We start from the raw sequence: 24510 nt of genomic DNA on the forward strand, positions 1-24510 counted from the left end.
TTCTGTTTACTCGAAATTACATGGTACACTGTTCTATACTTGAATTATACACTGAGACATTGAATTCTCAATTTTGACATGATATATCATCAGTGAAATGCTGCACGTGTAAAGAAATGATACAGAGATGCCAAGTTCAAAAAACTTTTATGAGTGAGATTTTTATGACTCGGTGTCTCGGCGCTCGCGCGCATGCGCACGCGAGCGAGGAGGGTGTCCCCCTCCCATCGTAGGGAGCTTTTTTTAAATTATTAGCTCTTAATGATGCGATCTGGACTATTTTTTACTAATTTTGAAAGGCAAAAGGGAGATATACCTTCAATTGCAACTATCACTTTAATCCTTTGAGCTATGCTCCTTATTTTTGGCCCAAATTGCAGACTTCACCAGCTGCGTGAGAAAAATGGGTGCCATGCGTGAGATCGTGAGACAGACCCTAAATGCTTGAGTCTCACGCAGAATGCATGAGACTTGGTAGCTCTGATGATATGATGACAGATGGTATGCTACCAAACTTGTACAGAGCCTAACTGTCATGGAAGCAACAAGTTTGATAAGGCATGAAAAGGCTGTAAGATAAATTCAAATGCTCACATAGCATGTTATGCACCATCGCTGTGAGGAACTTTAAATACGGTGATTGATACATCAAGAAGTCCTCAGACTGATTGTGTATTCAAAAGATGTTCCGCCTCAAGGTGAATCTCCCGGAGCAGATCCATCACTTTTAACAGCACCATGTGAACAGAAACATTACGTATATTACGGTTTGCCCTCACAATTTCTGCAAAAGGTGAAAAAAACACCCTTTCCCCCCCTTTTTTTAAAACCTAATGCTGCATTTAAAAAAAAAAAAAAACCTTCGCAACTGTGCACTTTATTGATGCATATTGTCCTTGCGAATGCTTGCAGTGAAAAGGTCAGTCTGCAAATCTGCTCCCAGGTTAGATCTGGAGGGGAAACATGGGGTGTATGTACAGCGATGAGAGATCTTATCATTAGCAATTGGCTTTTAATCAGAGGGCAATGGCAAACTCAATTAGGAAGGACTTTCCGAAATTGAGTTGTAATTGGTGGGACAAAAACAACCCTGGAAAACCTGCACAAAATAAAACTCTCTCTCTCCCAAACACACTGGCAGAGTTCACATTTGGTTTTGATTTTGTTGATGATCATCTTTCTGATATGGTCGTTATTAAAGTACAACTGTTCTGAGGATCAATGGCCAAAATATCATGGGAAATGTGATTAACTACAACAGATCAACTACAGGTAAATTTAGGTAAGTTTGCTATACCACAAAGCCATTTAACTGAGTTTATTTTGCATGCTAAAACTCCTGCAATTTTCTCTTGAAAATAAGAATAGGGTATAAAACATTGCATGAGTAAGATCAATGACATAATGCACAAAAGCCTCCACAGAAGCATTCATTTTATTTATTTATTTATTTATTCATTCATTCATTTATCTGGTTTCCTACAAGTTACATTCCTGAATCAACATCTACAGATCAAACAACAGTAACAAAAATTTGAACATCCCATGTAACAGAATGAACTTTTAAACAATATTGTACAGCAAGATATATTCGCTGCATGAAATTTTCACGAATTGGAGCAGACAGGCATTTTTGTGGCATGAAATTTTCACGTATTGTCACTGGAATTCAATGCATGCCGGTACACAAGAACTTTCATGTGTATTCTAATTTTGCAAATCTTGGCTCTCGCAAAGTTAAAATGCACTCGAACATTCCTTGTAATGTAGTATTAAAGGTAAAGGATATGTTTAAAATGAGACTAGAGTATGTCGAAGCGATATTTTGAATTAAGATAATGTAATGTTCGAGGGAACCTACACAAAAGCAAATGATTGGTGGTTGTAGATGTAGTCCGTAGACAAGAAGACAAGTCTGTAGACAAGATGTAGTCCGTAGACAAGAAGTCGACACAAACACTCTGCACACGCATGATCCAAGCCCCTAAAACTCTTGTAATGTAACCATGCTTTTCTCTTCAAATATCACTCAACTGACCTTTCTCTGAAAGCCATTTCAAAGCCATAGGATGTATATGGCTACAAGATTTTTTTAATGCCACAAAAGTCCTTATGACGCAAGTGGCAGCCTATTGAAGCTGTTCAGTTGACCGCAAGTAACACGGCGGCAGACAGCCAGATGGAAACGTACCTTTTCTTGGCCAATTCACTTTGTCGATTTCCCTGGAAACCTGTTGAATGGGTATAATCCTGCTTCACCCCTTGAAAGGAAGCTAGCATGGGGAGGGGGGTGGGGGGTTCTCTTATTCGGAATGGTAATTTTTCACATATTCTTGATTGATGTCACTTCCAAGAAATAATAGATTTATTAATGAGTTGGCACCCTGATATTGTTCCTCAATTATTATCCATTACCCAGGGTATTAACCTTGCAGCCAGCATGAGAAAAAAAAAAAGAAGAAGAAGAGAGGGTGAGAGCAAGGGGGGGGGGGGGGGAGGAAAATGGGAAGGCAATGATACGGGAGATGTAAGACTGATGGTAAAAATTAGGAGTGGTAAAAATTACTTTGCATTCTTAACGGTCTATTTTGCTGTCCAGTAAATCTCTGGATGAGCACATCCCTAGCTATAAGAAGGTTAATCCCAAGACTGAGGGAGAGAGAAACAGGTTTAAGAGAGAACAGAGAGAGAGAGGATGGTACTGTGGAATTAGAAATCATGAAAAACTGGCAAGGAGGAGAAGATGAAAAGATAACAAATATCAGTGAAAGAAATGAAACCAAATGAATGAAAACAACACCTGCAACAACAGAATTTAGGTGAAAACAAACAGTCAAAAAACAAGAGCAATAGTACTTATCATCTTAATAGCAGAGGCAGCAGGTGAATCTGGCGATATTTTTGTATTGATATGACCACAGCTAATACAGATGCAAATGTTGCATTGGAATAGAGCATTATGAGAGTAGTTGAAGAGTTTCATCACTAAATGGGCTAACTGCCATTTTTAAACATTTTAAAGTTGATAATCAAATAGAGCAAAATAAAACATTTCCAGTGTTATCTCACTTGCAACATGACAAGGAATATTTTTGAAGTTATGATAAAATATATCCCATAGTTTCCTATCATTTTCCTTGTTTATTTAGCAGTTTTTATGACAAATATCTCAACACAAAGAAGAATGGAACTAACTTTAGTGATAAAACTCTTAAAAGTACATGGTACCTGCAGGGGCTAAAAAGGATGATGTCTGTTTTCTAAAACTTTCATGTACGGCTTTATTGACATTAATCTCTTGTGAATGTTTCCAAGGGACTTTTTCTTGTCTTTTTTTTTTTTTTTTTGGGGGGGGGGGTCTTTTTTCATGAAGTTTTATATCACATATGTCCTCTTCAGCATTCTCATCAACATGCTAAGTGTCTGTCGCTGATGCATCAGTTAGGGATGCCATCTCATTATCGTCAAGTCAATGCATAATCTCACGACCCTGAAGATAAAGTGGTTGGACAGCTATAGGATCTGCGATGAGAGATCCTCCTAAAGGCCTACAGCCTCCCTACCATTCAGCCCGGGACCAATCTAATTGTAAGAAACTGGCTACTTGCCTTCGCTGAGAGTCTACTTAATCCATGAAGAGACTGGCTTGATGTTCTCATTACGGATACCCTTTGTGTTGGTCCCCCACACTACTCCATAAGATCTAACTCAAATTTTGAAAATAATTGCTTCTCCACAAAGTTAAATCTTTTAGATTGCCCCTCCAGATTTCCACTAGGAGGCAAGCCTCAAGGTAATCTAGTTAGGCAGAAGGCAGACAGAAAAAAGAAAGGCCGACAAGTGCTGAGACAAGAAAATGGTAGCTCTAAATGTCATGTTAATGACCATGCTGTTACCGCCTCTAATGAACCTAATCAACAAACAACCAAAACAGTCCGTTGCTATAGCTATGGTACAGACAAGATGTTAACTCTCAAATTTGACATTATAGTACTGATGAAGGTAGGTTACTGAGGAAACGCTTTACTGGAACGATACGCAATAAACCATCTTACTTTGTAAGTGTGAACAGGGTATCAGCACAACACCTCAATCAACTTTAGTTTGATATTCTTCTTATCTTTGAAGACTGAAACCTGTGCTAATGGGTAACAGCTACCACACTATAGGTGAATCAATTAAAGATGTTCATGTTTACCTCCCTCATTACTGTGGGCAGCTCTTGTGTGAAAATAATTTGCAGCATTTTGGAGTGGTGGTCCCCAGAAGGTTACTGTCAAGCAAGATATTTTCATGCCATGAAATTTTCATGTCTGTGAATTGGAGCGAACAGCCTTTTGAGTGACATGAAATTTTCATGAATTGTCAGTGGCATTCAACGCATATAGTGTAAGAATTTTCGCACATATTTTAATTTCACGAATCTTGGCTCTCACGAAATTCATGAAATTAAAATGCATGCAAACATTCCTCATTTTACAGTAATGTGACTAACACTGACACAATACCAATTTTTCTCAGTGTTCCATCTTCATCTGATGTCTTCTAAATGCACAGCTATGCACGGTTACTTAATGGAAGAAATCACATTTTCTACCTCCTGTGATACTTCTGGGACTTACATGAATAAGATATATTCCATTTTCATCTGAAACCTTAATGTATGGAGAGTATACTTTATGAGGTAAATCTCAATAGAGGAGAGCCGAGACATGGGAATCAAGATAATTTGCCTGTTCTCTGGCATCAATATCTCATTTAATCAAACATTTGGATTTCCAACATAAGATAATTCTTCCCGCTTGTAGATTTCTGCCATCATAAAGACAGGGGGTACGTATCATATGTGATAGACTTGTGGTCAGAGCATCCTGAAATGGTGTGATAATAATGATAATTTTTGTAATTAATAATTTCCATTTAGCACATATTAATCTAAAAGACTCTGTATGTGCTTTACATAGATACTGTGTGTAAAATTAACATCTAGCTTTAATTTTTTTTTCAAATGTTTAACCTGTTGAGGATGTGTCCCGAGTACACTTGGGCAGGGGTCAATGGGAAATGCTTGTTTTAGCAAAATTAGTCCATCCTCAACAGGTTATATATATGTTGTTGAGGAGAGAAGACTTGAGGGAATATATGAAATGTTTTTTAATGATAATGGAGACATACTCTGAACTATAAACGATGTTATAATATACTACAAAGTTCTGTGAGAGTACTGTGACTACTTGGTTTTGATTTCTCCTTCATCATTACCGCAACCTTTCACGCCTCCACGTACAATCTTGTGTCCTACATCATTACCCTATTTGTTATGTTTTGTCTGTCTCCTCATATTCATCATTCACCATAATCTCCGCTTCCAAAACACGACTGGAGTTCAATTACGTTCACACAGTAATTTCAATGCTTTATTCTGGCAAAACATGATTGGAAAACACCTCTACACCATCATTTGAAACATGATAGGAATTACAATTCGAATCACCCTCCTTCCAGTTTGCATTCACACGGCAAGAATGCTTAGTTTGAAATACGATTCTAGTGATGCATCATTACAATCGTGTTAAGCACCCTCAGTAGGTGTGAAAGCTAGGCAAGTCAATCTTGAAATCTCCCCTACTGCCTCTTGCCTCTTCCTGCTCACTTCTCTAATCTCCATTATCTCCTTCTTGATACCACCTGATACCTTTTGAGGATTTGGCAGCAAACTCAATAATAGATGATAAAAACTGATACTAGAAAGAATCCTCTTTTAGGTCACAATTATGGAGTCAAAGTGGCTTGACTCAATGCATGACAATTTAAGAGAATGCAAAAGGCCACAAATTTAGTTCTATTTTCCAGCAAAATTAGACAGGTTTGTTGAAACCACTTGCACAGTGATAAAAGAATAGAGATGTACATCATTTATGCTACTAAGACAATTAGTATTCTGTTCTTATGAAACATGAAATTGAATGAATCCCTAGATGTTGATTGCTGAAATTTGTTTTAAATCAACAATAATGTCTTTATGTAGTTACTAGGTAAATGCTCTTTGACAATTTAGTTTACTTGATTTGACAATAAAAGAAAAAAGGCTACAATGTTTCTATTATAAAGCAGGCATCCCCCCAACAATATATATCTATATCAGCTGTAATGCAACCATTTAGAGTGAGTGTCTTATGAACAGCTTATTCTGTGGCTGGCTCTGAAAACTTTTGATATACCTTTTGAAGCTACCGGTATATATGCAAGTTTATTGTGGGATAATTCCTTGTAATTCAAGACAACTTAGTTCTGTTATAAAAAAAACAAGAATCTACCCCAAACAATCCAGCAAAATCCGCATTCAAACACATAGGAGCTATCAGTTTTTGCATCAAGATACAAAAATCAATTCTATTTGCCCCCGTCCACACACTTTGTGTGGCGCTTTGCATTATAAATGGGATTAACAAAATCGATAGATGCTGTTCACACATGCCATGCAGGTCATATTACTGTGAGAGTTACACAAAAATGAGTGAGAATGATTTTGATATCACAATACGTACATCACAACAGTTATAAAAAAAAAAATGTGTGGGTGTGTCCACAAACAAGAATTTATGATTTTTTCATCGCATTGTAAAAATCTATTTTTAAAGGATATGTAAATTTTCGGGTATGTGTGAATGCAGCTACCAATGTGTCAGTGAACTCTCTCTCTTCGGGTGCCAAAGGGAAGGACACATAGGCCCGAATTCACGAAGGTGGTACAAATGAAACCATGGTTTAAACCATGGACAAAAACTGTGGAGTGCCAAGTGTCGCACGGAATATTTCGTTACGAAATTGGTCATTTCGTCGACAAAATGACCGTTTCGTTAACGAAATTATCATTTCGTGGACGAAGTGTTCATTTAGTTACCAAACGTTGTCATTTCGTTACAAAATCATCATTTCATTGACGAAATGACTGATTTCGTAACGAAATATTCCATGCGACACTTAGCGCTCCATAGATTTTGTCCATGGTTTAAACCATGGTTTCATTTGTACCACCTTTGTGAATTCGGGCCTATATGTCTCCACCCTGAAACAGGATCCGCTGCTGCAGGTGTAATTGAGTTATGGACAGGTGACTGCCTCCAACACACTGTCTACCACTTTCAATTCACCCACTCAACACACTCCAGAGGTTTCCCTTAACCCACTCAGAGCCACCACACTAAAATCCCACAGACGTTTATGTATAACAAACATGTTATCAACAGGAATATAAAATAGTTTCCCAAAAGAGGTCTGTTAAAATATTATTTTCCTTTAAAAAAAAATTGAGCCAATAACTGGCCTCTGAACTCCTTAATAACAGTAACACCAGGACAATTACCGGGAACAGCTATCAGTTGGTCCAGTTCTGACTTAAGTTAGTGAGCTTCAGATCTGCGACACAAACGCTAAGACAACGATAATTGGGCTAAAAGAAGTGTTGAGGCACACAAGACAGCTGTTTCCCTGTCTAACGTGAGAGGCTGCATTGTCTTAGCGCTCGCAAAGCAGATCTAAAGCTCACTATTGTGATTGGAAATGGAACACTGATCGTATAAAATCTCAAAGCAGTGGATTTTTATGAGTATACTGAGCAAAATGTTAATGGGAACACTAAATCATCCTGCTGGCAATACTTTAAAGGGATGGTATAGTTTTGGTTGAGACCTAACTTCAGGTTTCTAACATTTTTCGGTGAGATAATGAGAAACCTATTATGAAATTTGAAAGAGGATGTAATTCCAGGAGGAATTAAATATTTATTTGATGAAAACCAGTTCTGAAATGGCTGAGATATCCGAAATAGAGTAATTCTAATTATGATCATTTTGTTTTACTTTGTTTTTTGATGTCTCAGTCATTTCAAACCAATTTCCATTAAATAAACTTCAAATTTCTCTTAGAATGGTATGCTCTGTTCTACTTTGTAAGTGGTTTCTTGGTATATCACAATCCTCATCTCTACCAATACTGTACCATCCCTTTAAAATCCGCCAGTACGGATGAAACATAATATGCATAATTATCATGTAACAGCAAGAGAGGAAACATAGCATATAAAGAGAATGATGACAGATGACACATAGCCATAAAAAAATCATGTCATATATCAGCAAAAATGTGAAACATATGGATTGATATGATGTATTAGTGAAACACGAAACACCTACACACACACACACACAAAAAAAAGGGAATTATAAGGTTTCACATTCATTCACTGAAAACGGCAATACATTAGAATGCAGCATGCAAAGTAACTTTCCTACTAGTTTATAGACCATAAAATCTGCCCCCCTCCCAACAAAAGAAAAAACACCTTTTGGGTCAATAACCTGGCAACTGCAACCAGCTGCCTGCTTAAGTCATGGTTGCTAGGATACGACTAGACTTATACATTTCTATACATATGATGATGATGCCTACATGCCTGTAACAGTCAAATGCGCCTAGTTTCAAGAGTCAATGTTTGCCACAACTACTGCTATCACAGGTACACTTGACACTTAAACTCCCCGTGCACAATCAGAAGACCTCTAACAGATTGCAACATCCTCATCCCTTAAATTGTTAATCACAGTTTTGAGCCTTTTTTAGATCACAACTGGCAAAGAACCTTTTGTTCTGAGAGTCTGAAAGCATCAAATTGGAATAACATTTCTCTGCAACATCTTTTCAAACTCACAGCTGGCAAATTGTGGCTTAGACATGTTTGTGAGTCAACTTCTACCTGATTCTGGGTGTAAAGTTTGTAGTCTGAGTGGTGTGGACCTTTAAACCATGACTAACAAGGTTGAGCTAAGCCTGACCTTGTACTTGCTTCTGCCACTGTGCATGCATTGGTATGTGCTAAAACATGTACATGTTGGAGTGAGCATATGTTGAAAGTTGTGTGCTTTATTGGCAAGCAAAAGTGTTTGTCACAGCTGTTGCACTGAATGTCGCACGAAGTCAGTGATCATCACACATTGAACTTTTTATCACTTAACAATGTTTTCCAAGCACAAGTATTTAAAAAAAGTATTTCAAAAATATAATTTAAGAACTCATTAAGGTGACCGAGCCTTCTCCTCCATTGCCTCCAGCCTTTGGAATAAACTCCCTCTTCGTATTCAGAATGCCTCATCTATTGAATCATTTAAAATCCTTCTCAAAACTCATCTGTTTAATCAGTTGTGATTTTTTTTTTCTGGAGGCGCACACAGTCAGTCATTAATTATTGTATCACTGTATCACATGTATTGTTTTTTCTCCTCTTCTTTTGTGACTGTAATTTTGGTTTTGCAGTGTCCCAATGTTATTGTGTTTTCTAGTTTTTTTTGTATGAATAGCACCAGTGCCCTCAGAAACAGAGTATTAAAGCACCATATAAATGCAATTACTATTATTACTAAGAAATAATCAAGTTCTTTTGTGAGTGTGAAATTCCTCATAGTTGGCCTGTCAGAAGTCTGACTGGTACGTACAGCTTCCATCTCGACAGAAATAACAATAGAAGACCAAAAAATGCTTCCACTCGATGGAGACAGAAGCACTGCTATAAGTTGTTTGTTGACAGAAAGCTAATCATTAACGAAGCTCACATAGCAGAGATAAACCCTGGGAGAATCAAATGGACATCTATCAAAGTAGCCGACAAGATACGTCAGGATTGTTAATGTATGATAGATGATTGGGCAAATACTGCGCTATCATGAAAGCAAAATGTCATCGTGTTTTCACAAGTCAAAAAACAAGTGATTATTTGAACATGGGTGTGAGTATGAGATTAGCTTGTTGTCACTTACATGCTCTAGGCATACAAAAAGTACATGGATTAGATGTATTATCTTGAAATATTGGTACTGAAAGTAGTATACTATTCTGTGGATTGCGATTGTGGGAGGTATATGATGGAAAACAATTACTGACATTTATATAAATGGATCAAGGATTTCTTAGGCAGCAAACATTATCACAATGCCAATACAAACTTAGTAAAATTTGCCCTGAATACGTATCATGGCAAAAGACAGTCTATAATTGCTAACTGACTGACAAATTACCTAACCCTTCAAGGATGTAAATAAACACTGATTATTCATTGTTTGAGCAATAGCCATGATAAAAATCACAAGCATGCATACTATGTATATTATCATTACCTGGCATTTAGTATGCTACATACAGTTCAACTATCCCCGCGTTCACATTGGTCCCCGTGACGCGGGGACAGCCACAAGAGATCTTATCTTTTTTACGACTGACCGTTCACATTGGTATCTCATCTGTCCCCGAGCTGTGGGGGCATTTTGGGGCTTGGAGCTAGCTCTGCCACTTGAATCCAGGCATAGCGCATGCGCACATTTGGACGCTATCAATTGCGCCCCAAGGTCACTCTCCCCTCCAAATCTTGTCCCCGTACCCGACTTGCTTCGCGGGGACGAGGGGACAAGTCCCAGCGAGCGTTCACATTATGGTTTTTGAGGAGAAAGTCCCACAGCTCGGGACTTTCCCCGCGTCGCGGGGACCAATGTGAACGCGGGGTTAATCACAGTGTTTAGAAAAGATACATAATGTACAAAAACAAATGAAATTTATCATAATATAGAACATAAAAATGTGTGATATAATTTATTCATATTTATTTTCTCTTAATTCATTGTATCTTTTCCGCATATCTTCCATTATAATTACATACCAGAGCTACTGACAACCTTTCCTATACAATTTAATGATAAATTATTTGGAATACTGATTAATATCTATAGATTTGTAGACCAACTATTTTGTGTTTCAATTAGATATGAGGATGAATTAAAGGGATTGCTGTTATGATGTGGGATGATATAACACATCATCAATTTCGATGTTTGATTTCTATGTCTATCCTTGCATGTTATTACTGAAAACTAGACAAATATCACAAAAATATATATCTTAATATCTAGGTATATCTAATAAGGACTAGTGATAACAAACTATGGGCTGTAACCATGACAACTATTACAAGAAGATATCCTCTGTTTAAAAAAAATACAAACTATCATACTATATGCAAAGAACTTCGGTCTCACTTAATGAATGACAGTACTGCATGCTTTTAGAACTGGAAGAGATTCATAGACGGTGTCAGCTATAAAAATATGATACAGAAGTATGCATGCAACTAAGCACTGTCTTCTAATACACAACAAATGGAGGGCCATCTCTGAAGGGCAAGTAAAAGTCCTTCCTTTGCAAGAGCAATAACAAAGTCCCAGTTAAAAATAACTCCTTGCAATAACCATGACATTTGGCACAGTTAGATATCATCGCGAAAATATCACAAGGTTTTAAGGGCAGGCAACCGTCTCGCCTGACAAGCAAAAATACTCACTTAACTGCATCAGTGTTACAGTGTAGGCCAAAAATAAATATGCTTATAATGAGTTATTTTCTCAATAAGATGCATGCACAAAACTAAGCGCTATGTCTTCTAATTCATGACAGCAAAACAGCAGAGTGTTTTCTGTGAAGGGCAAATCTAGTTAATAGAAGCCAAAATCCAAATAGAAATGTGGATTGAGTGAAAAAAGCAGCAATATATAAGAACACAACCATGAAAGTTTGAGGGAAATCTTATAATTGATTCAAAAGTTATTAATTTTTAAAATTCCGGTACCATAATCACTGGAAAAAAGAAGACTACTACAGTGCATGATGTTATTGTGGACAACAATACATGGAAAATATAAATCAACGTATCAACAATTCAACGTAATTTCACTTTTCTAGCATAAGGAAACAGCACTTGACTTACCTCTTTCAGAAAGCAAGGGAAATAATATTACTTTTAACATATGTCAGTAACAAGTCTATGGAATGTGTACCTTTCATGAAAAATGAAATATTGTTGAATTCTCCTTTTATCTCCTTTATATTGTTGTCTATAATTAAACTTTAGAAGTCTCCTTATCCAGTGATGACTGCACCAACACTTCAGAAATTTAGTCTGGAAAATATTATTTTTGGTTTTATCTCCTTTATATTGTTGTCTATAATGGCATCTTAAACGTTAGAAGTCTCCTTATCCAGTGATGACTGCATCAACACTTCAGAAATTTAGTCTGGAAAATATTATTTTTGGTTTTATCTCCTTTATATTGTTGTCTATAATGGCATCTTAAACGTTAGAAGTCTCCTTATCCAGTGATGACTGCACCAACACTTCAGAAATTTAGTCTGGAAAATATTAGATGCTCTAAATTGTGTTGTGATTTTGATTAAGCAGCAACTGTTTGTACAAAGTTAAAAAACAAAGTACCTCGAGAGGTTTAACTTTATGAAGAAAAAAAAATTATTGAATACTATGCAGATGAGAGATATATCTATTCTGTATTGGGTTCTCTCAACAAGTTCAGTTTAAAGTGGCAGTTACTACAACATTTGTTTGTGTAAACATTTACGAGAGAAATGGTAAGAAAAAAAAGGATGGTTGAATGTTTTGAATTTGTATTAGGTTGACCTGGAGAAAATAAAATAGGCCATGGAGGGCTAAAAAGTTTGGAAAAAATAACTCTTCAGAAATTCATAACTTTTAAATAGATTCTCAGATCTTCCTCAAACTGAACTATGATGTGTTCTGATATTGCTGTCCATTTCACCAAATCCACATTATGTTTGGTTTGTGGTTTCCTAAAAACTAAGTAATTCATAAAACTATAACTATCTGAATGCTTACCACGCCTTCTCTGAGCAGGAGTTCCACAGTTTCATAGTCACCTGCAAATGCTGTAAAAAAGAGCAGAAAATAAAAGCAGACTAAACATATTGGTTTAGGATTTAGGCTTAGAGGACCATATTGCTCTGTGGTTGAACAACCGTATCTTGTCTAGGTTCTGCTAGTATGACTTGTGACAAAATTTCACTTATTTGATTCTTCTTTATGCGTCCAATTTCTTTCTCTTTAAAGGAGAATTTACCCCAAAAACATATGGAATTCAATGAATGCAGAAATAGTATAGAAGAACACATTTGTGAAATTGAGGAAATTCATACAATCCACTAAAAAGCTATGATTACTGCTGTATAAGATGGTTCCACCAACTGGTTCACAATGTCACAGTAAAAAGATAGGTGTACTGTTCTGATATTCCAGTGATAATTCATCATGAATAGTTGTATATAATGGTGTCCTCATCAAGACAGGGCAGCACATGAATTTTACCTATCAAAACAGTAAAATTTGTAACTTTTTAATGAATTGCCCAGATGTTTCTCAAACTTTCAAATGAATAAAAGTGATTCACTAATTTGTATGTATGCCTCATATCATTATATGCTTCTTTGGAGGAATTTTCCCAGTGGCGAATTCGGGGGGGGGGGGGGGGGGAATTTTACCTATCAAAACAGTAAAATTTGTAACTTTTTAATGAATTGCCCAGATGTTTCTCAAACTTTCAAATGAATAAAAGTGATTCACTAATTTGTATGTATGCCTCATATCATTATATGCTTCTTTGGAGGAATTTTCCCAGTGGCGAATTCGGGGGGGGGGGGGGGGGGGCAACCTGGGTGCCCCCTTTTAATTTTTTTGTTAAAGGGACTGTACAGTACTGGTTGAGGTAAGGGATTAATGTTTTGAACATTTCTAAGCGAGATAATGAGAAACCTCTTATGAAATTTGAAAGAGCATGTAATTTTAAGAAGGATTCAATGTTTATTTAATGAAAATTGGTTTTGAAATGGCTGAGATATCCAAAAAAGGGATAATAATAAAAGGCGACAGGCCACAACTTTATTAGGATCTCTTTGTTTCACCTTGTTTTTGGATATCTCAGCCATTTCAAAACCGATTTTCATCAAATAAACTTTTGATACCCTTTAGAATTGCATGCTCTTTGACATCTCATAGAGTGGTTTCTGAATATCTCGCAAAACGTTAAAAGCTAAATCCTCACATCGACCAGAACTGTACACACCCAAAGAAATAAAAATAAAAAATAAAAGAAGGCATGGGCACCCCTCAAGTTTTTAAAGAAACCATCTTTGCCCCCCCCCCCTTTACAGAATTCCTGGATCCACTCCTGTTCCCCATACACAAAGGAGTGCCTTTCAAACTCGACGATGCGACTGCAGGCCGATGGCTAATCAGCTATTGTGAGTTTGACAACTATAGATAAAAAGAACTGTAACAATGATTATAATTTAACAATGATTTTGATGTTGTGATTTACTAATAAATGATTATGAGATGATTTCTTAATGATGATAAGAGCAATGCTCAGTTTGAATCTTTCAGGCCTATAGACTATATAGTGCTGCTCATTGGATGTTGCAGAATATGGTGTTAGCTCTACGGCCTCTATATTATCTCAAATGATTTCCAACACACTGTACGGAAAAATCACCAACTGTGATTTAACGCACATGGCGTCATTGCATACATTGCATTATATCCAATGTCTAGGGATTACTAGGACTTTATCATGCATCATTAATAATGTACATCGAAATGTGAAGGAAATTTATCACTTGTGAGTTGTGTATACAGTCACTGCAAAATGGAAATTTAATATGGGAGAGAGATTATGGAAAGAGAAACAGCACAATAAAGTTTGAGACGAAAACAAGCAATAACTACATATGAATCACACTGGTTCTCATCAATAATTCAAAATTACAATCGTTCGAACCGTAAATACTTAACACAATCAATGAGCATTTACCTGCTTCGTGTAGACTTGATGACTGATGCATAGTTTCTCCGTTCGGTTCAGATGCTCCTCGCGATTAGGCAATGTCGAAGAACAAAACGCCGCTTGATAATCTGTGCCCCGAACTTTTCACAATAGCTCATTACAAGGTATCAGTCATCAAGGTGACTAACAGCAAGTTGGCAAGCGATGGAGGCAAGTCGAGATTGTTACGGTTTTCGTTTGCGACGGCAGCAGAGGAAGTGGTCAACTTCAAGCTTCCTCAACCTACGGCGGGGCGCTCCAAACATGCAGCTGATGCATAAAATTCCCGCGGCAGGTGGCAGTGTTTGATGGAGTAGGCACGGTATTACGAGGTGATAAACGATACTTCAGTAAGCTGCGACGGAGCGAAGAAGATTGCAGGAGCTATTCATGAACGCAGTCTCACAGAAACCGTCTTTTAACATACGGTGACATTGACTTGACGCTGGGCCCCTCACTCTGACGACAGCGGGGGGTAATCGAGATGATCAAAAATATGAAACCCAAAATTAACGGGTAGCTCCAGGCCCCGACAACTTGTGCCTCACACCCCTCAGCAGCAATCACCCTAATGTGAGAAGTTGAGCAGCGTGCAGCATCAAGTATGCATGTGCTCACGCATCATCTACTGACTGGGCGAAATGTTTACGAGAACTCCGAAGTTTGTCGTTTCGGAGTGGGCGGGGCGTAAAAATCCAAACATCCCGCGGTCGGTACATCGATGTGCCGAATGTTGTGGGAAAGAGAGAGACCCCGCTGACATTATCGTTTTTGTTTGCTCGTTCGCATTTTGGTATCTAGAGTTTGCTCGCCACAGCTGCATAAAAAGGACAAATGGTTTGTTGACATACGGGTGCAAGTTAGCAGGTTAGTATATTTGATTTTGATTAATTCTCTAAAGGTTGAAATTCACATTGACGATTCCATCCCTTTGTAAGTGCCGATGTTCCTGTTGTTGTGGTTGTTAATGCCGCGTGGATCGGTGCTAAAATCAGGACCGACTTGTTTTCACTTGTCACTTGATTGTTGCCAATTGAGTATCGACTAAACAATTCAGTGAAGTTTGTTCAATATCGCAAAAAAAAAAAGAACCTGTCTATTACGAACTTTAGTACAAAAAGGGCACAACTTCAAAGAATCAAACCAGTCAAACTTTGGATAAGTTTCAAACAGTCAATTAACTTGGTTTTTAATATAATATACCTTTCCCTTCAAATATTCAAAAACGTATACTATCAATACAATAATCACAGTCAAATGTACTATTTTGGTTTACAACATAGGCCGTATTTTCATTATAAATTTGATGGTTTTGTGGTTTTGCAACAGTTTCAATGTCCACAAATCCTACAATATATTTTAATTAACTTGACCTAAAACCTAAGGTGCACCAATAAAATGATACCGACTTTACATGGGGGCGGAAGGTACAGCTCCGCGATGGGGGAGATCACGCGTGAGTAATCGTGGTGATAGAGTTCGTCGGCGAGTCGTAATCAATGACGAGGTCGTGGTCGAGGATAAGCGAGGTCGTTCGGGACCAATTTGCCGAAAGCGTGGAGTTCGAGGAGTTAACAGTCTTGGCCAATGGCCGGCGTCTACGAAGAAGACATGGAGCTTTATACTTAGCCCAGCTAAGTTTGTAGTAAGACGAGGAACGGGATGAGGAAATCTCTGTGGTCTTGGGTTTGGAGATGTGCTTTGGCGTGCTGTGGCAGCCAAAAGGAGGTCCCGAAATTGCAAGTCTGACAATTACTTGCTAGTGGGGGGATCCAAGTCGAGGCCTTTTCACACCCAGAATCCACACACATCCAGTCACACCACTGTGAGGATGAAGAGCTCAACCTCTCAACTCAAAGGTTCAATATGGAGTGCACCGATTTTCCCTCACACAACTCTCTCCTAAACACAGGACTGCACACACCCCAAAAAACTTAACCAATTATCTCCTACCCTGCCAAGTAACCTAGCAACTGAAAAACACTTTAATTACCGCATTCCTATGCCTATGTAAGATGGAGAAATAGGGAGTTTATACCTTAAAACAGAACAAACCTCATGTAATTTATAAGTGTCTCTTCATTGACCAAGTTAAGAATTTATCCCCATTTCCTGCCCCAATTATACTGTCTAGATATACGACCAGTCCAATCCAAACCCTATGAACACTTCCCAGCTTTATAGTCTCATATCCTTTTATCAACAAGACCATCAAACCTCCAATGAAACTTCCATTCAGAACCCAACCATCTTTGTTATTACTTTGGTTAATCTCTACTCAATAGTTAATCCTTCCCTTTGTCCTCAATCAAGTCTAAGTAAATTCAGACCAACTGTGTTTACAATTCCCACCACCAGTCCCTTACACAGTACTGTTCAATGAACCTATAATCCCCACATCATAGACCCTCTCCTACTAATCTCTTAACTTCTATTCATGTCCCTATATATCTTATGCTTCTGGAGTTGAGGAATCAATCTTACTCCGGCCCCGACTCTGTTCGGTCATGTGCCAAGAAGGAGTGGAACAGTATTCTTTATATATACTACCGACAATATTCTCTTGTCAATGTCATGCACCATTCTGGAATTCCTGATTATTATATCTAATAAACTAAACTGTATATCTTGGAACCATCACCTTGTCTCCTGCATTAACTAATGTTCGATTGTGGCTTGACATCATATACTATAGTTAAGAGTGCACACCACGCTACCAACACCATAAACCAGCACTCTTACAGTGGTGGCAGCGGTAAAGCGGAGCCATCTACCCGCTCGACGTTACTCTTGGTGGCAGCAGCAAAACGGTGACCTGCAACCCGTTGGTGTGATTGACTACTCGTCGTGCTGCTGATCATCCTGATGTCAACTTATATGAGCCTGGTATGTTTCCTGCATATTGTACAATTGTACAATAATTTTTGAACGCTCTGCTGCTGTTGACTAACTCAGGTTAGTCAGTGTTCCCGTCTACTCTGTCTGTGTTTCCTGTTCAACTCCCCCTGGTCATCTCTTCTCATCGACTTTCTGGGATCCTGTTCATCTTCTTCCTGTCTACCTTCGGCTTCTACCTGACGATCCTCTGTACCTGACGATCTTCTGTCAACCCATCATCTTCCCTCTAATGTGGTCATCCTCCTCATCCTGTCTCTGGACTTGTGCTACCTGAAGCTGCGCCTGCAAGGAAGCTGCCTTCGTGGGCTCCTCAACACAGTCTTCCCGGCAAACCTCGCCTGTTCATCTGTCCCTTCTCTCCAGATTGTTAAGTCTACTTTCGAACTTTATTTCCCCTCTTTCTATATTATTTCTATTGTATGAATTATATTGCATTTTTTGTGTGTATAAGACCTTATGCTCTATTTTAAGTTTTTATGTTAGCTGTCATTATCACTGCATTTCATGATTTATACATATATAGATATAGGTATTGTGATAGCTTTTAGTAGTAGGCCTATATCATAATAGTTGCTTTCTTTGCTACCTCTCTTTGTAGCTATTGTTTTTTTATTGTGTGCTATCGGCTGACGCTTTACCAAGCGAATTACATTATTATCTTATAGCTCATACTTTTCACTGAGTAGTAGTGCCCCTCATTTCCCTTCAGTGTCCTGTTTCATTCTCTCAGTCTTATATCTCATGGCACTTCTTTCTTCTTTGCTATTTTCCCCCCTCATTGTTACTGTAAACATTTGGTTATATTGATTTTGTACATTGATATTCCTTCTATTCCCCATACTTTTTTTTTTCAACACAATGTATTCTTCCCGGGATCATAATTACTCTCGAGATCGATCTCACAGTTTTCGATCCCATTCACCCTCCTATCATTCCTATCGCTCCCCCTATCACTCCCGTTCTCCCTCCCCGGAGCGCCATTCATCCTACTCCCATTCTCGTTCACACTATCGCCCTCGTTCTCCTTCTCATGACTATAGTTCTTCCTATTCCCGACATCAACGCTATCACTCGCGTTCTCCTTCCCCTGATCATTACTCTAACTACTCTAACCACTCCATCTCTTCAACCAGTCGGTATGGTTACGATCATTGTTATGATGATTCAAGTCATTATCGATATGGCCCCCATACATTCTCTCCAACCTCCACCAGACTTCATTCTTCACCTCCACCTCCACATGATACCTCCGGTGTAAGAAAGCTTTCTTCTCCACCCCCGCCTCCTTCTCCTGGTGGTCATTACAAAGGTGGCCATGACGATTTACCTGTATCTTCATCTTTTCCTTCAACAATAGACAGAGGTCATAATCCATCCCCTCCCTTATCTCCATCACCAGCTGTACCGATTGAAGTAGCTTCACCTCCTTCATCGGCATCAGCATGTGCCGATTCATCGTCAATTTCATCTCCTCCCTCTCCTCCCGCTCCTCCTACTAACGTTTCCTCCTTTTGTAGTGTTCTGTTAAAACATGGTGTACGCCTTCATCAGGCTCAGCACCAGAATCTAATCATCCGGCAGGTCACTGCCTGGATCCGTTCTGGATATGTACCCCCAAAATCGGCCATCCCTCATTACGAGGAATGCTTGTTCAAGTTCCGGCATCAGTTTGAGCGTTTCGTAATTCGTGATGGATTGTTGTGTCGGCGGAAGAGACATCCCTCTGGGATAATGATAGAACAGATTGTCATACCCTATTCTGTGATCCCTATTGTCCTGACTGTCATGCATACTTCCATGTCAGCTTTTCACTTTGGTACAGCCAAGACAATTGAGCTTATCGAAGGGCTCTGCTACTGGCATGGGATGCGCAAAGACATTGCGGACCTCTGCTCTCACTGTGAGGCCTGTAATTCATATCGCACCTCAGTTTTTCCACCTCCCTCACTACCACAAACATGTGCAGTGATTTCCCACCCCTCACCCCCATCTCCCCCAACTCCAATCCGATCTCTGAAGTGTACTCTTCCCATCTCTAGCCCACTTTCCCCTCTTTCGATTGACTGCGACATTCCTCCCCTTGCCTCTGACTCCGACGCCCCTACATCATCCTCCACTGGGACTGATTCGGACAGTTCCACCCCTTTCTCCACCTCTTCTCCTCCTGATTTGCCCGACTACCAACCCCCTCTTCAAGCTCACTGTACTGTTTCCTCGCAAACCCACACATTTCAGCCTTTTCCCCCATCTCTGCCCCATTCTCACTATCCTCAGCCGTCGCCCAGCCACTTCACGAATTGGGACTCTGTGGTCCCCTCTCACATGTCCATTGCCTCATCACACCTCTTTTACAATCCACACGCTGTGATCCATGCCGATAGTGTTCGGACACACGGCAGTCAGCTTCCTAATCCCCCAACTGATTATGATCCATCATAATTTATGATGTCATATTTGCAACAGGATGTAATGAAGCCTGTTTTTTTCTTTTACTTCCAAATTCAAATTTCAGAATTCTCATTAATTATTTACGCATAATCGAACATTTATGGCAAGTCTCCTTATCCCTTCCGCTTCCTGGGCACTTAAATTCCTATTTTTTAGTAGTGAAACTTTGTTTTTAATGTCATCTCTATTTTATACCTTCTTTCTGTACTTTCAATGATATTTTGCTCACTCATCCCCGTCCCACATGGCTGTTCATTCATTTTTCTGCATTGTCCATACTTTTCCTTTTTTCCTTCTCACTCTCTGTCACGTTCAATTGCCCCTTTCTTGACCGTCTTATAACCCGATTTCTGCTTCTTCCTCAACAATAATGTCAGTTTAACTTCTGATGTAAATTTGTAGCATTATTTGGTATTTAGGTTTTTCATTGTTAGCATGTGTATTGTGTTTTATTTCTGAAAGAATTTTTTAACATGGTTAATAAGTGTTTTTACTTTTTGGCATAAATTTCTTAGTTAAGTATGGTTGTAACTTTTGATTTTTTTTTTTGTGAGAAATGTTGTTTTTCTGATCAATTGCTTTTGTATGGAAAAAAAAAAAGAAAAAATTGTACCATTAGTATACTTGTTGCAGTCTAGATATATATGCACATTTTCACCACATATAAATTTCCTGTTGTTTGCCCAACTTTTTCTTATACGTAATATTATTATCTACACAATTTGAATTACTCTTGATGCCAGATATCTTTTTACATGTTGTTCATCAACATCATTAATTACAAGTTTCTTTCATGGTGCATTTCAAAGACACCAACTCTGTATAATTTAGGTCATTTAATCTAATTGCTTCATTCTCCTTTCTCCTCTGTCTGTTCCTCTTCTTAAGTGTTTTTTTTTTATCATACTGTTCATTTTTCAACATATTTGCTGTGCACAAGACTAGATGTATGCAATTCGGTGTATTCTTCTAGTTTGTAGTTTTGTCATTTATATTAAGTGTTTTTTTAACATATGGTAATATAATTTTTGTCAATTCTTGGATCTCTGATTGTTCTTTGAGTTTCACATACAGTTTGTGGATTATGATGATCTCTTATTTTCCTATCCCTTCTATTTCCATTCTAAAATTAATGTATATTGTTACCTCGGTATGTATTGGTCACTATTCTATGTGTAGGCCATGCTGTTTTTCCTACACCTCTCAAGACAATGATATGTCCCCTGGAAAATAGGTTTCTTTGGTGATTTTTTTTTAATACCTCATCTGCAAGATTTATGTACACATCAATCTTCTTTTTAATTATTTCACTAATTTGTTAATTATTAATATGCTACTCAATTTGATTATGTTTTGTGTAGCAATCATTTCTATTATGTTTATATGTCAACAGTGTTTTTTTAAGTTTTTTTTCTCTCCGTAAATGTATTAGAATTTCTTCTTTTGTCAATCGTTTGAACTCTTTAAATATTGCAGTATATAATTATGAAACGAGGACGTTTCTTTTTGAAAGATTGGACGAATGTAAGATGGAGAAATAGGGAGTTTATACCTTAAAACAGAACAAACCTCATGTAATTTATAAGTGTCTCTTCATTGACCAAGTTAAGAATTTATCCCCATTTCCTGCCCCAATTATACTGTCTAGATATACGACCAGTCCAATCCAAACCCTATGAACACTTCCCAGCTTTATAGTCTCATATCCTTTTATCAACAAGACCATCAAACCTCCAATGAAACTTCCATTCAGAACCCAACCATCTTTGTTATTACTTTGGTTAATCTCTACTCAATAGTTAATCCTTCCCTTTGTCCTCAATCAAGTCTAAGTAAATTCAGACCAACTGTGTTTACAATTCCCACCACCAGTCCCTTACACAGTACTGTTCAATGAACCTATAATCCCCACATCATAGACCCTCTCCTACTAATCTCTTAACTTCTATTCATGTCCCTATATATCTTATGCTTCTGGAGTTGAGGAATCAATCTTACTCCGGCCCCGACTCTGTTCGGTCATGTGCCAAGAAGGAGTGGAACAGTATTCTTTATATATACTACCGACAATATTCTCTTGTCAATGTCATGCACCATTCTGGAATTCCTGATTATTATATCTAATAAACTAAACTGTATATCTTGGAACCATCACCTTGTCTCCTGCATTAACTAATGTTCGATTGTGGCTTGACATCATATACTATAGTTAAGAGTGCACACCACGCTACCGACACATAAAACCAGCACTCTTACACCTATATCAACTGTGCACAGCCCCAGCACAGCTAGCTAAAACACCTGGCTGAGACTTTGTTAAAATTGGCCAAGCGCGGAGACCTACTACAGCACTAGGCTGAACAAGAGAGAATGCAAATGAGTATGCCATGCCAGAGTGAGGTTAAGACAAGCAGTAAAAATGCAAATGAATCTACCTTGCCAGAGTGAGCTTAGGGAACAGGGTGACATCACTCAAAACTCACTACTGAGGGATGAGTATTCCTGCATGGAATTTACGATAGACAATACGAAGCACTTATGTTTGCTTCCGCCAGGGAGGTGAGACAAAAATCCTCCCTGCTTCCGCCAAGAAGGTTATTATTATTTTTTGGCCGTCGTTATAATTGCTTTGTTTGTCTGTCTGTTTGTTTGTTTGCGAAATAACTCAGAGTTACGAACGTATATATTTGGATGAAATTTTAGGAAGTATATAACTCCACAAGAAATCGCCATCACTCTTTTGTACACTGATTCCAAATGCGAAGGGTACGTTTTGATGGTAAAGGAATCTATAATGCAGATGATTATGCATGAATGTGAAATCACCATGGGTGGAAATGAGTTGCTTGACGGAGTCTCTCCAGATGCTTTTCTAGTCACGTTACGTCTTGTTTTGTTTTTCTATAATGTATTATTACAGGGCTTGACCTTAACTTTTTTTCTAGGCAGCCAGCCGGGCTCCTCAGGGACCTTTTTAGGGAGCCAAATTGAGTTTTACGGAGTCACGTTTCCCCCAGTCACAATCAGCAGTAGAGGTCTATAATTATATACTTTATACTAGTAGTTTCATATTCAAATTGTGATAGCAGTACCATAGGAATCTCTACATGCAGTCTCAGCCCTCACCCCCCCCCCCCCGCAAGCGCGGGTCTGCTTGAACAAAACAAAAACAATAAATAAAAATGGTAAAAACTTCTTCCCAATGCTCCAAATGCAACAGGAAGGTGGTATCTCCCTCTCTCTCTCTCTCTCTCTCTTTCCGATTTCCAGCCTTATAGAAAAAATCCAATCCGTTACAAATGGACACAATAATTAAATCCACCTCCCCCCCCCCTCCCCATGCTTGATCGGCGTTCATGGTTCTAAGTCTGCCTTCGAGAAAATCACGCAACGAGTACATAAATTACTGTGCTATTTTCTTTATTTGTATTAGCAAATCACAATTAATGTCTCAGTATCCTGTTGTAAACCCCATGGCATTGTCATAATCATTGTGTTATCAGTCACCATTCACTGTCCTTCATTATTTTGTAATTTTTCGCTATCCACCTCATGAGTGAAGACGCGCATGCTGCAAACGGGATTTAGCTATTTACATTTTTGCTGAACATTAATCTTTCTTACTCTTTGGAAAGAAAAGATTCCAAATATTTCATCCAGTCCATTTGTATTTGGTTGCCCTCCATACAAATACAGATAGAATTTCAAATAAGTTGAAGCATAAGTTGAAGCATCTTTTCAAGCAATGCTTATAATGGCGGCCCTCTGCATAATCGTTTCTTAACTATAAATGCTATTCTTATCACTGCTGCATAGACATGCATATTGTATATTATATTTCTTTCATATCGTTGTTTATGCAAGTCAAAATACTGTGTTAAATTCATTTTATATATTTCCTACATGTTCATGATTATGTACTTATATGTATCGCGGTTTATGCAAGTCAAACGACTCTGCGTTGAATTTACTTTGTATACTTCCTGCATCTTCATGATCATGTAACTTATGTATATTGATTTGCAGAAAATAAAGTATCTATCAAACAAAAGCAAAAAACAAACATATGGGAAAATGACGCAACAGTTTGAAAATTTTATTTGTTTGGAGCTTTTAACCAATGAATGTATCGCCTTACTATTTGGATTGAAAATTTCCCAAATATTCTATCAAAAGTGTGCGGTGAATGATTGAAATTCAGTACTAAACATGCAGAAGCTCCTTGCCGGGTGAGAGGGGGATATTATGACAATGGCTTTAATCAACTTATTGGAGTACATGACCTTGAAGCCTCATGACGTAAGGTTCATGCGCGTGTGTGTTTATATACATATAATACTGCGAGATTTTATACTAGCTACGTACACGATTGCTCTTCTTTTCGCACTGTACTCAGTATATATATAATTATATGTGTGTGTGTTTGTGCGTGTGTGTG

At 38.1% G+C, this 24510-nt stretch overlaps 1 protein-coding gene across 1 annotated transcript in view; it reads right to left on the minus strand.

Annotated features, from left to right (window-relative positions):
* Nucleotides 1–19080, minus strand: part of LOC140232117 (uncharacterized) — a 43385-nt gene extending 24305 nt beyond the window's left edge. Inside the window, exons 1-2 of the mRNA XM_072312265.1 lie at nt 18738–19080; nt 12728–12777 (exon numbers count right to left, since the gene is read on the minus strand). Of these exons, the coding sequence (XP_072168366.1) occupies nt 12728–12777; nt 18738–19080 (393 nt within the window). The remainder of the gene's footprint in view (nt 1–12727; nt 12778–18737) is intronic.
* Nucleotides 19081–24510: the final 5430 nt, after the last annotated feature.

Source organism: Diadema setosum, chromosome 8 (assembly GCF_964275005.1).
Source record: "Diadema setosum chromosome 8, eeDiaSeto1, whole genome shotgun sequence".
NCBI lineage: Eukaryota > Metazoa > Echinodermata > Echinoidea > Diadematoida > Diadematidae > Diadema > Diadema setosum.